The sequence below is a fragment of the Myxocyprinus asiaticus genome, chromosome 32 (genome assembly GCF_019703515.2).
Source record: "Myxocyprinus asiaticus isolate MX2 ecotype Aquarium Trade chromosome 32, UBuf_Myxa_2, whole genome shotgun sequence".
Classification (NCBI taxonomy): Eukaryota; Metazoa; Chordata; class Actinopteri; order Cypriniformes; family Catostomidae; genus Myxocyprinus; species Myxocyprinus asiaticus.
In genome coordinates this window covers 42,354,688-42,368,318 of record NC_059375.1, presented here as the reverse complement: position 1 = coordinate 42,368,318, position 13,631 = coordinate 42,354,688, and the positions used below count along the sequence as shown (strand labels likewise).

At 35.2% G+C, this 13,631-nt stretch overlaps 1 protein-coding gene across 2 annotated transcripts; it reads right to left on the bottom strand.

Moving 5' to 3' along the window:
• Positions 1–1,680: 1,680 nt before the first annotated feature.
• LOC127423540 (voltage-dependent anion-selective channel protein 2-like) lies at positions 1,681–13,208 on the bottom strand. Of its 2 annotated transcripts, none has more exons than XM_051667931.1 (9): positions 13,120–13,208; positions 10,228–10,299; positions 10,076–10,125; positions 8,357–8,509; positions 8,182–8,234; positions 7,868–8,095; positions 5,881–6,031; positions 4,195–4,252; positions 1,681–4,063 (listed from the first exon to the last, which is right to left on the bottom strand). In XM_051667931.1, exons 2-9 carry the CDS (start codon positions 10,292–10,294, stop codon positions 3,972–3,974), a joined length of 852 nt encoding a protein of 283 aa, XP_051523891.1. In that variant the 5' UTR covers positions 10,295–10,299; positions 13,120–13,208; the 3' UTR covers positions 1,681–3,971. The 2 variants fall into 2 exon arrangements, with proteins under 2 accessions (XP_051523891.1, XP_051523892.1); XM_051667932.1 differs by lacking the exon at positions 13,120–13,208 and adding an exon at positions 10,424–10,567.
• Between the last annotated feature and the right edge of the window lie 423 nt (positions 13,209–13,631).

Genomic DNA, 13,631 nt, shown 5'->3' with positions numbered 1-13,631 from the left:
ATTGTAAATTTCCACAGCTTCACAGCAAGTATCCAAATATGAAAAATAGATGGCTGGTATACAGTACTATTGACATTGGTCAAACCACAAATCTCACCAAGAATGAATTGCAAACACTGACAGAATTTTTTATTTGCATACTGTATGTTGTCAGACTGTGTTGTTATTTAAAAACCTCAGTTAAAATAATAAAATAAATAAATTACAACAATACTGTCAGAAAGCATAGGACAGAGACCAAATAGCAGAGGAACAGTTCAAACGAATTATTTACAACAATAAACTTTAACTTAAACTTGTGCAATGGCGATAAACAACAACCGGACCCATGCACCCACACAAAGCACGTACACGAAACACAAGACAGACAGGGGACGATGATGCCATGGTCCTCGTCAGACAAAAACCCAACCTGGCAAGATGACAGGACCATGACATCACCGGAGGGCGTACAACGGTAACTTGTGCATTGCTATAAACAACAACCTGACCCATACACCCACACAAAGCACGTGACGAAACACAAGACAGACAGGGGACGATGTTGCCATGGTCCTCGTCAGACAAAAACCCAACCTGGCAAGGTGACAGGACCGTGACATCACCAGAGGGCGTACAACGGTAACTTGTGCATCCCCATGATTGTGTAGCCTAGTGAACCAAACTGAGAGACCATTTTGAAGGCTCAGGAAACCTTTGCAGGTGTTTTGAGCTGATTAGCTGATTGGCATGTCACCATATTCTAATTTGTTGAGATAGTGAATTGGTGGGTTTTTGTTAAATGTGAGCCAAAATCATCACAATTAAAAGAACCAAAGACTTAAACTACTTCAGTCTGTGTGCATTGAATTTATTTAATACACGAGTTTCACAATTTGAGTTGAATTACTGAAATAAATGAACTTTTCCACGACATTCTAATTTATTGAGATGCACCTGTATATTCTCTAATTTAACGCCGCCCCCTTAAATTATTTGTCCAGTTCATGAATAATTTATTAGATTTTTTTTAATGATTTATTTGACAGAATAATAAGAACAGTTTCATGTCTATCGAGGTTGATCAGTATTTTAGAAAGTAATTAGTAATAATGCAATTACTTTTCAGACAGAGTAATTCGTACAGTAATCTACACTGTAGAAGATGTAATTAGTAGTTAGTAATTAATTACTTTTTTAGAGTAACTTACCCAACACTGAGATCAGCAGGGGGAGGGGGAGGAAACGAATACATAATTTTGAGATCAAAGCAATAAATATGAGATTAAAATGTCAAACACTTACATCAGGGTTTCTCAATCCTCCACTTGGAGTACCACATTTTAAATGTCTTAATTTAAACCACTCATTAGCAGAGACTCCATGACCTGAACTGGGTGTCAGACTTTACAAAATGTGCTGGAATAATCCTGGACCAAGATTGATAAACCCTAAATCACAATACTGTTATCAAATGGGGATTTTCTTTTTCACTGTGATAACTAAACTCGATTCTAATTCAGAGTCTCTACAGTCTCTAATTGCATTGCTGCACAATAAATAAAAATGCATTGCAATATCACATTTAATTCCAGCCTATGTATGATTAATATGATATCCGTTCAGTTTTTACCATTTCATGAGCAAATTTGACTGATAGCTTATTGCAGAGTCAGTTAATCCATCTAAACACAAACTAACTTCAGTTTAAAGACTTTATTGCAAAGGTTGACATACACAAAGGTTCTTGCATGGTTTACGTCACCCTCATGACACATCTATGCGAGTGTTTCGGGAGAGATTGTGTAGAGACGAGACACAGCTTTGGTTCCCCAAACAATTCACACAGAGAGAACAGGTTTTATCATGATGACGTCTGAATAAAGACATAACAGGACGATAAAGCCGACTACCATAACAGCCAGAAATCAGTACACAAAAGCCAGAACTACAGCAGCTCCAGACGTGTGAACATCAGTAACAGCAGCAGGAATAAAACACTCTTCATGAGCAGATTAATCTCTAAAGCAGGAGAAGATTGACTATAAATTCAAAACAATATTTATGGAATCTTTAGATATTTAAAAATAAATTCTGTCATTATTTATGCACCTTCGTGTCGTTCCAAACCTACTTTCTTTGGAACACAAGAGCAGAATATTTACGCACCTTTTTACAGCATCAGTAATTACAGTAAAAACCATAAATAAAGATATTTGAACTGTTGCGTCGTGTTCAGTTCCGACATATGTGAGGGGTTTTTGCCTCAAGGACGCCCTTCCTAAAAAATAAGGCCAGCTATTAATTTGAATGCATAAATTCCCGATTATACTGTGTGAGAAAAATATATAAATGATGATATAAACACAGCATGTTTTCAAACTTGTTATTGCACTAATGACAAAAAGAAATGGGTAAAATATTAAAATATCTGAAAATAATATTTACTTTATATTAAGTTGACAGCGTCTCTTTTTTTAAAACAATATCACAGTAAAATAAGATGTAAAAACCTGAAGAGAAATATTTTCGATTCAATTCAAAATGTATTTTTATAGCACTTTTCACAACAAATATCGTTCTAATGCCGTAAGCTACAGATAAAACACAAGTAATCTATTCTCATAAGTATGTATGTTGCAAAGAACACATTTTCAATATTTTTTTAAGAAATAATTTTTCACAAAACTATATGCAGATTTGTTTAAAACTGTGGCTCAAAAAAATAAAGCAATCGTGATTAACCTTGTAATTTTCGACTAGTCTTTAGAAAACAATAATTTTGTCAAAAGTTCGCTTTTTACTTAAAAATTAAAAAACAAAAATTGCACTATTTTTCCCTGAAATTATTCCCATTTTGAAAACCGGGAGGGAATTTCTGAAATTGTTTTGCATTCTCTAACAAAAAGATTTGCATTCCCTCGCAATACCTTAATCCATCCTTTTACTATAGTTTTACTATAGTAAGACCGTGATTCGTTTGTACATACCATGATAGAAAAATAAATACAAAATGGTTACATAGTTACTGCAGCTTTATTATAGTAAAACCATGGTTAATTTTTGTAAGGGCATGTTTTATTTGGTTTTCAATGCCATACTTGTACCACAAATTAACCATGGTGTTACTACAGTAAAACTTTAGTTACCATGCTTTTGTTTTTTGGCAGAATTATTACGATTTTCATTTCCATAGTTTTGGATTCCCAGTATTATTACTAAGGCTTTATTACGAATATCATGGTTAAAATATGGTCACTGTAGTAAAACCATGGTAAAGTGTGTGCTTACTATGGTTTTACTACAAATATAATAGATGAACTGAGGTTACCATGGTTAATTTTTGTAAGGGATGGATAAAGATATCGCATGGGAACACAAACTAATTTAGAAAGGGGGATCTGTAGATTTGAGCGCTGTGGTGGTGGAGAATAACGTGGTTTTCAGAGAAAACAAGACTACAATTTCAGTCTGTTCCTCACACAAAGCTGCTGTATAACTTCAGAAGACTTGAATATTTAGCGCACAAGTCAAATGCACGACTTTTATGGTGCTTAACAGCTGTCATTGTATAGAAAGCAGCTGCGTAATGAATCTTTAAATCTGTCCCTTTGTGTTCCACAGAATGCAGCTTTGGAATGACATGAGGGTGAGTAAATGATAACAGAATTATACCTTTAAACACTCATCTTCTTTCGGAATGAACAAGAGATGAAATGTAAATGTAAAGAAAGCACATTCAGATTGGAAGTGTTGGTTTGGAAAGATGTATTTCACTGACAATGAAAGAATTAGAGCAAATAAATAAGACAACACAATGTTTAGGTTTGGGTTCAGCACTCAGTTTAAACTGTAGGAGCGACTGTGATCTATCAGCAAACAGATGCATGTTTAGAAATCACTCTCTTCCCTATCCAGATGTTTCATCGTGAGCCAGAAATACACAACGGCAGAGACAAAGACTCCCTTCTTCTGGCGAACGGGATGGGGGGTTACGCCTCCAGCTCAAGTCCCAGACCCAGTTTATGGCCTCCAGAGTTGATGCTCTTTCCATCCACCAGAGCAGATAGAGTCAGCTTCACTCCTGAACACACACATATACAGTTACAGAACACACTCTGAAAGTATATTCCAAGGGAATGAAATAAACGAGTAAATATGGACCATATTTCATCCCAAAATCTTTTGCATAAAGAAACTGAGCAGCAAACTTACCGGGTCTTAATGTCTGAGTGTAGCCAACTCCAACCAGGCTTGAATTATTCACTTTAGCCTGAGAGGAAAAGACGGATGATGTTTCATAACTGATGCATTTCACTGACAGAAAAGTATCTTTACATTGATGCGTGTAAAAATATGTCCTTTGTAGTGCTTACAAAACAGTGTGTTTGAAATATACAGGGTTCCTACAGTCATGGCAAAAATTGGGAATGTGTTATTAACATCTAATAAGTCATGAAAAAATACGGAGCCCCTTAGAGGACAGGGCGGGAAAGTCCTCCCGCATTCCCTCGCTATAACAACATTACCATGGTTTTACTACAGTAACCATATTTTAACCATGATATCTGTAATGAAACCATAGTGATACAACAGGAAAAAGAAAACTGGTAAGAAAGCCCATCATTTTGTGGGTATTATAGTTTTACTATAGTAATATTATGGTAACACTTTAAACCCCTGGACTCACCCCTGGAGTCGCGAGTTCAATCCAGGGCGTGCTGAGTGACTCCAGCCAGGTCTCCTAAGCAACCAAATTGGCCTGGTTGCTAGGGAGGGTAGAGTCACATGGGGTAACCTCCTCGTGGTCGTGATTAGTGGTTCTCACTCTCAATGGGGCGTATGGTAAATTGTGCGTGGATTGCGGAGAGTAGTATGAGCCTCCACATGCTGTGAGTCTCCGCGGTGTCATGCACAACGAGTCACGTGATAAGATGCGCGGATTGACGTCTCAGAAGTGGAGGCAACTGAGACTTGTCCTCCGCAACCCGGATTGAGGTGAGTAACCGCGCCACCACGAGGACCTACTAAGTAGTGGGAATTGGGTATTCCAAATTTTCTGTAGTAATATTGTAGTAACCATGATTGTTTTATGCTAACCATTTTTTATTATTGTTATTATTTTATTTTATTTTTTGATAGAATCCATGGTTTTACTATAGTAATATTGTAGTAACTATGAAAAGTTAGTTAAGTACTCATGTGTTTTAGCAGAAACATTGGTTTTAATACAGTATACTGTATCCATATAGTAACCATGATTTTACTATAGAATAACCATGGTTAATCTTGTGGTTACTAAAGTTTTACTACAAAAAACACAAATAAATTCAGTAGTCAAAAAGTGTGTGAATCTTGCATATATCAATCATCCGATGGTTATATTTATGCAGGTTCAGAACAAAGAGAGCGCAGGTTTTTTTTTGGGGGGGGGGGGGGATTTTCCCCCCTTTTTCACCCAATTTGGAATGCCCAATTCCCAGTGCGCTTTTAAGTCCTCGTGGTCGCGTAGTGATTCACCTCAATCCCAGTTGCCTCCGCGTCTGAGACCATCAACCCACACGTCTTATCACGTGGCTTGTTGAGCGCATTGCCACGGAGACATAGCACGTGCGGGGGCTTCACGCCATCAACCGCGGCATCCGCGCTCAACTCACCACGCGCCCCACCAAGAACGAACCACATTATACCAACCACGAGGAGGTTACCCCATGTGACTCTACCCTCCCTAGCAACCGGGCCAATTTGGTTGCTTAGGAGACCTGGCTAGAGACACTCAGCACGCCCTGGGGTTTGAACTAGCGAACTCCAGGGGTGGTAGCCAGCGTATTTTACCACTGAGCTACCCAGGCCCCCCGAGAGCACAGGTTTCTGTTTGAGATGTGCCACAGTAAAACTCACACTAATAGACGTGTTGGAGTCCAGCATGTATTTGGCTCCAATGCCGAAGCGTGTGCTGTTATTGCCGGTGGTCCAGGCCAGATTCACTGCCGTCTCCAAATTATCATTCACCTTCTGATAAATAGAGCCGCCAAACTCTGTGCCATCATTTCTACAATGCAAAAACAAAATAAAAACATTCGTCTTTTTTCAATTCGTCATTTCTAACATTCTAAAAATCCCATTTAGCTTTAAGGACATTTTTCATTTCAAATATATGAATACTTTATATATCGCCCAGCTCTTTACATGCTGTGTTTGGTTTTAGCTACATTAAAGGAATATTCCAGGTTGACAGCATTTGTGCCATAATGTTGATTACCACAGAAAATAATTCTGACTTGTCCCTACTTTCATTGGAAAAAGCAAAAATCTGGGTTACAATGGAAGCGAATGGGGCCAAATTTTGGAGGGTTTAACCCTTTAAGCTCGGATGGGTCCACGAGAAAAAGATTATCGTCAAAATATTAAGAACTACAGTCTTGACCGACACAAAATTGGTATCGTTTGAAAGGTTATAAGCTCTACTTTCCAATGCATGTAGGCATTATGACCAAAACTGAACAAGTGCTTTGAAATTTGCAGATAAATCAGGAGTGTTCCGTCTGATAATTTATTAAAACAAAATTATTTGCACTGCACATATTATTGCAATCAGTAAAAACATCAGATGGATCAAATAGCCATGTGTCATATATTGGAAAGCTCTCAAAGAGTAGAATACAGCCAGCCTATTTGTTTTACTCACAGACAAAAAATATAGAGAGTAATAGTTAAGTATATGTCTTTGACAATTATGTTGGTGTTGCATATATGCCACGTTTTCGCTTATAACTTCAGGAAACATAAACAGATCATAAAATATCACATACCATTACTTAGAGGAGGCGATTATCTTTCAAAAGAGCCCACACAAAGGTAATCGGATGAATAGATCATTAAATAATTGTTACAAAGCACAATCTGGCTGAAAACACGTTAGCTTTCCTGGATCAGATGATGTCATCGGAAATGATGTAGCGTCATGGAACACTAAACCAATCAGATTGTGCAAAAAGTAATCCAAATTTGGGCACAAATACATGCGATTTGTGACTGTTACATATGGCCACCAGGAGATGGCGCTAAGTACATGAAACAGACTCAATGATGACACAAAAGGCACAGAATGAAACTCATTCTGTGAAATCTCAATACTAAAATCATGTCTGCATGCCTTTAGTCATTGTGTTTGCATGTATAATTAGTTTTTTATGTACACTGATTATGTTTGATTTGTTTGGAGAGGCTTTTGGACACATGGATATGTTTTCAGACACTATGATAAATTATATGTGTAATGCTATAACTTTTGATTGCTTTTGTCAGATCAACACAACATTTTTCTCAGATACAGTTGAAATGATTGGGAACAAAACAAAAGCAGTTTTTTTGGAGCCACCTTATTTACACCCAGAGATATATAATGTCAAACTGGAAAAATAAGATTTTTTTAATGATTTTTCAGCAGTTTCTTAGGCTGCGAGTCTCCGAATTTATCATAATCTACATATATCATTAAAACATTTTCTTTACAATGATACAAAACACTTAAGCCTTTAATTTTGGGTATGCCACTGAAACAGGAAATCTTTAAAAACACCTTCAGGGCTTTAAAGTTTAAAGGCAGAATTTTGAAGCTTATAATTTTATAAAAGCACTTACATTATTTAAAACTTGGTTATTATTAGAGCTGTAAAGTGAGCTGTCGTTTTAGGGTTTATGGCGTTACGTCGACATGGCAATGAAGTTGTAAAATTGGATATAACTTTACACGGATAAAATTAGTAGGTGAATTTTTCACACTAAAGTCATGATAACACACATATCGTTTACGTCTTGTGGCTATACTTTTGAAACAGTGAGTATTTTAAGATTAAAAGCCTCACTGTAACAGCGCAGTACTTACACATTAGTGTGCAGTTGGAAATCTTCGGTTTTGTATCCGATTGCAAAGTTGCTGCGAGTCGTTTTAGACTTGGCCGAGTCAAAAGTCATCTGGTAGCCGGCGAGCCAGCCCTCGTATCCCACCACAGCGGCTCCGTGAATCGCAGGACCGGCAAAGTCAAAATCCACGTCACAGCCCACGTTCAGATATTCACGTTTATAGGCCGTCTTCACCTTTCCACTCTTCTTTCTATTAAAGTAACAGAAATAAAAGTTAAAAATTACCTCATCTAATGCTCACGAGGCTCATGATGTGACATTCAATAGCCATCGTACCCAGTGTTTGGTGAGAAGGTCGTGTCAAAGGTCAGCTTCATTCCTTTAGTGATCTTTCAAACAGAAATGTTCCACAGGAAAACGGAAGTCATAAGGGTTTGGAACAACATGACGGTGAGTAAATGATGACAGAATTTTCATTTCTGGATAAACTGTGATGTGTGTGTTTTTGTACCTGGTCTTCCACAGTGATCTCCGTGCCGAGCGTGTTGTCTGTGTTCCACTTCTCAGTGAAGGTCAGTCCGTATTCTGCCCACTTGTACTTGGTCTCCAGGTTCCCACCAACCTTGTTTGTGTCCATGTTCGATGAGCCACATGTTTTGAACTCCTGTTAAGGAAAAGAGCAAGATTATTATGTGCTGAACACAATCATGAGGTGAGTGATTCTTAGTAAACCGCTTATAATAGAGGTTGGCCCGATAATCGTTTTTTCAATATTCAAGACTTTTTCCTTTATCGGATATCGTTTTTGTAATATTGGATCCACTAATAAATGTCCTCATCTGGTGGGTGTTTCAAAAATTGCATGAAAGACCTGCTTTTGCGATGTATAGCTTCAATTAATAAAAGTTTAATAAACATTGTTCGAGTATATACACGTGTCTAAAATCGCTCTGTGTCGGGTGACATCGCAACAATGTATTTACTGTTTATCACTTTCCCGAGAATGTATACTTATTCCAGCGAACTAGTTGTCTTTAGGCTAAAAAAACAAGTTTAAAACTAGTTTAAAATGGACGATTACATTTATGCAAAGTTGGTAGACTCCCTTGTCGTTTACATATGTTCTCAGTATAAAAACATTTGTCAATTTATTTCGCCTATTATAATTATTGTTGCTGCTGCTGTTGTTGCTATTATTATAAAAATAAAAACACGTTATGTTTTTATTGTTGTAATATAAAGATTTTGCAAATTTTTTACTCTCTTGGTGCCTCTTAATTAGTTTTTTTCCTACTTGAGTGCGAGCTCTATTTTTTAACTTTTCTAATATAAATATGAAATTAAATTAAAAATCGGTTCTGCATATCGGTTATCGGACATACAAATAATCGGTATCGTATCGGTTGTAAAAACTCAATATCAGTCAACATAATAATAAATAATAATAGATTTAATTATATATATATATATATATATATATCAATTATAATAATGTATTATATAATAATATTATATTATAAATATATATATATATATATATATATATATATATATATATATATATATATCAATTATAATAATGTATTATATAATAATATTATAAAAATATATATATATATATCAATTATAATAATGTATTATATAATAATATAATAATATTATAAAAAAATATATATATATATATATATCAATTATAATAATGTATTATATAATAATATTATAAATATATATATATATATATATATATATATATATATATATATATATATATCAATTATAATAATGTATTATATAATAATATAATAATATTATAAAAATATATATATATATATATCAATTATAATAATGTATTATATAATAATATTATAAATATATATATATATATATATCAATTATAATAATGTATTATATAATAATATAATAATATTATAAAAAAATATATATATATATATCAATTATAATAATGTATTATATAATAATATAATAATATTATAAAAAAAAATATATATATATATCAATTATAATAATGTATTATATAATAATATTATAAAAATATATATATATTATATTTTGCATAAAGAAAATGAAGCCTACCTTTAGGACCATTAAAATTTTCTGCATTGTGACAATTTAAAAATATTTAATAATCTAAAAATAGGCTTCATTTTCTATATGCAAAATATAATTTCTTTTTATATTTAATATAAATATAAATAATATGTATACTTACCACTCCATTTGCAGACTTGGTTTTGACATCGATTTTCACCATTCCAAAACCTTTAGTAAAAAATAAAACGGTTAAAAATCAAGAAAAATGTGAAAATAAATCAAATGTATTTTTTTTAGAACCACCAAAACTAGCTAAAAAAAATGTGTTACCATAGCCCTTATTGAAAACATCCTTTGCAGCCTTTCCAAGGTCTGCGTATGCTGGAGGAACAGCCATTTTATCTGAAAATATCAAATTAAAAATAAAGTGATGTAAATCATCAGCGCTCAGAGCTTGAAAGAGTTCAACATCAGTAGTTCACAAAATAGAATTAAAGAATTGTACACATTCTGCCACAAAACCAACCTAATGATCTTTATTGTTTTCATTGTTATGTTCAGCATATTATCTTCAGATGTATTTTCAAATCTTGTTACATTTAGTTTCATCTCAGTCTGTTTCTCTGCAGTGACTTCACAAATCCTCTCGAGTACACAGTAGAAACAGGCCAAGTAATCACACACACCCATCGTCTTTACTAAGGAAAAAATGGCATTAAATCATCTGGGCTACAGACCAAACCCCCCAGCCTATATACTGTTCACAGGTCATAAATTAAAAACTAGTACAATGGTGCTCACTTCAGAAATGCTTGACAGATATTTGTACTAAAAATAAAAAGATGACAGAGGTTTGTCCTTCAATGCAAATCTGATTTTTGGCCTGTTTTATAAACTGTCTGGTGAAAATCTTAAAGGGAAAGTTCACATAAAAATGAAAAACCTGTCATCATTTACTCACCCTCATGTGTTCTAAACACGTATGACTTCCCTTCATCCGTGGAACACAAAAAGAGTTTATGTTTAATAGAATGTTTTTGTCTATACAATGAAAGAGAATGGTGACTGAGGCCAACATCTCATTTTGTTTTCTGGGTCAATGACATGATGCACTTTTTTTTTTTTTTTTTTTTTGTCAAGATGTATTACTTTTTCAGAAAATTCATTAAAAATCCAATTTACACAAAACAATTTCTTGAATACACCTCTTCTTTGATTAACATGAATTCAAAAGTTATTTTGATATTATTTCAAGTCAAATATATCATGTGGTGTAACCGTCCGGGGAGTGTGAAAAAAAAATCTGTCTCATTAAAAGCTTTGAAATTCTTGCAAAAATAAAATTTGGCATGGCATGAGTAGTGCAGAAAAATATTGTATTATTATTTCTTAAAAAAATAAGCTGTGAAACTATTTTGTTTCAAAAAATGTTTCACCAAATCAAAGTCTGGTGGTACAGAGCAATAGTTTGCATTCCCTCCAAATAAGTTTTGCGTTCCCTCGCAATAATTTGTGTTCCCTCGCAATATGTTTTGCATTCCCTCGCAATACTTTTGCGTTCAATCGCAATACGTTTTGCGTTCCCTCGCAATAAGTTTTGCGTTCCCTCGCAATAGTTTGCGTTCCCTCGCAATACGTTTTGCGTTCCATCGCAATAAGATTTGCGTTCCCTCGCAATTAGTTTTGCTTTCCCTCGCAATAATTTGCTTTCCCTCGCAATACGTTTTGCGTTCCCTCGCAATAAGATTTGCTTTCCCTCGCAATAAGTTTTGCGTTCCCTCGCAATAGTTTGCGTTCCCTCGCAATAAGATTTGCTTTCCCTCGCAATACGTTTTGCGTTCCATCGCAATAAGTTTTGCGTTCCCTCGCAATAAGATTTGCGTTCCCTCGCAATTAGTTTTGCTTTCCCTCGCAATAATTTGCTTTCCCTCGCAATAAGTTTTGCGTTCCCTCGCAATACGTTTTGCGTTCCCTCGCAATAAGATTTGCGTTCCCTCGCAATTAGTTTTGCGTTCCCTCGCAATAAGTTTTGCGTTCCCTCGCAATACGTTTTGCGTTCCATCGCAATACGTTTTGCGTTCCCTCGCAATAAGATTTGCGTTCCCTCGCAATTAGTTTTGCTTTCCCTCGCAATAATTTGCTTTCCCTCGCAATAAGTTTTGCGTTCCCTCGCAATAGTTTGCGTTCCCTCGCAATACGTTTTGCGTTCCATCGCAATACGTTTTGCGTACCCTCGCAACAAGTTTTGCGTTCCCTCGCAACAAGTTTTGCATTCCCACGCAATAAGTTTTGCATTCTCTCGCAATACGTTTTGCGTTCCCTCGCAACAAGTTTTGCGTTCCCTCGCAATAAGTTTTGCATTCCCTCGCAATAGTTATGAAAAACCATGGTAAACTATTACGAGGGAACGCAAACCTATTGCAGAAAAAATAACCGCCCTGTCCTCTAAGGGGCCGTACTGATGGTTGACATTTTGTTTCATATGATTAAATATTTGTAAAAAATTTATGAAAAGGACAATTTTTTCAGGGTAAATGGTGTAACCCTGAGAAAAATTATTGATATTCTTGACTCAAAAATGAATGATAATTGTAATAAATAAATAAATAACACCTAAAAAAAAAAGTTTTGTACACATGCATTCAGTTTGCAAGAAAATTTTTACCTACCGTTTTTACTACCATGGTTACACCACATGACATTATTAAAGCTGTAATAAAAATGTTTATCTTTTAAACATTTATGAAACCAACATGGACACAAAAATTATATTTCTACGAACTTGATGCATATAACTACTTTATTATTATTATTATTATTATTATTATTATTATTGACCCTTCTACAGAAAAACAGAAGTCATGGGGGTTTAGAACAACATGAAGGTGAGGAAAAAAAATTATTTCTGGATTAAATATTCATTACAATTCAGAGTTAAGACTTATTTTTAGAGTTAAGCTTAAAAGTTACTCTTTAATTGCAGGTGTGTTCAAAGTTCGGTACTGTTCGTTTGCAGTTAACATCTATAAAGGAAACGATATGCCAAAATACATTACGCCCCCTTGTCTCGTCCTCGGGCCGAAATGAACCGAACCGGGACTTTGGCCTTGAGAACACCCGCCCGGCTCGAACCGACCTGAATCATTTTTAACCCAGAGCTTCACCACACCAAACGCACACAAAGCCGATTAGAAAAGTCCGGGCTGTCGGAAAAGCACTGACCTGATGATGTGTTTCAGTTCGGGTCACTACAGTAGAACCAAGGGTCACCTGCGAGAGATAAACGCTAATGCTAACCAGAGATCTTTTATATTAATATCACTGCCTTTTTTTGAAGAGAGCGTAACGGCCAACAAGCGTGTTACGACAGTAAGTCACCATTTGCGGATACCATTCAAACGAATAGGGAAAGCCGTAAACTGACACCTACCTGTCGCAAAATTATCCACGCTTTCTCTTAAAAACGGCAATTTTATCATAGTAAACCCCAAAAATAGTTCACTCCAAAAGTATTGTTTAGTGTAAAATATGTTTTAAATTAGAGTAAAGGCGGTAAATTTATTAAATGATGAGCTGTTTACTCACAAAAGCAGTCTATTCAGAGTAGTGAAGCATCTCCTCCATAGATATCCGTTCAAAATGAACGGCCTCTTGTCTCCTCGCCTGTGTACCGCGTTATGCTATTGTATGTTAAAAAAATGTACGTAGAAAGGCTCTGATGCTGACGCAGCAGC

Coding starts and splice junctions, on each gene's coding strand:
- LOC127423540 (XM_051667931.1), bottom strand. CDS start 10,294: ATGGCTGTTCCTCCAGCATACGCAGACCTTGGAAAGGCTGCAAAGGAT. Junction 10,126..10,227: donor TGTTTTCAATAAGGGCTATG/GTAACACATTTT, acceptor TTTTTACTAAAG/GTTTTGGAATGGTGAAAATC. Junction 8,510..10,075: donor CCAAGTCTGCAAATGGAGTG/GTAAGTATACAT, acceptor TTTCCTTAACAG/GAGTTCAAAACATGTGGCTC.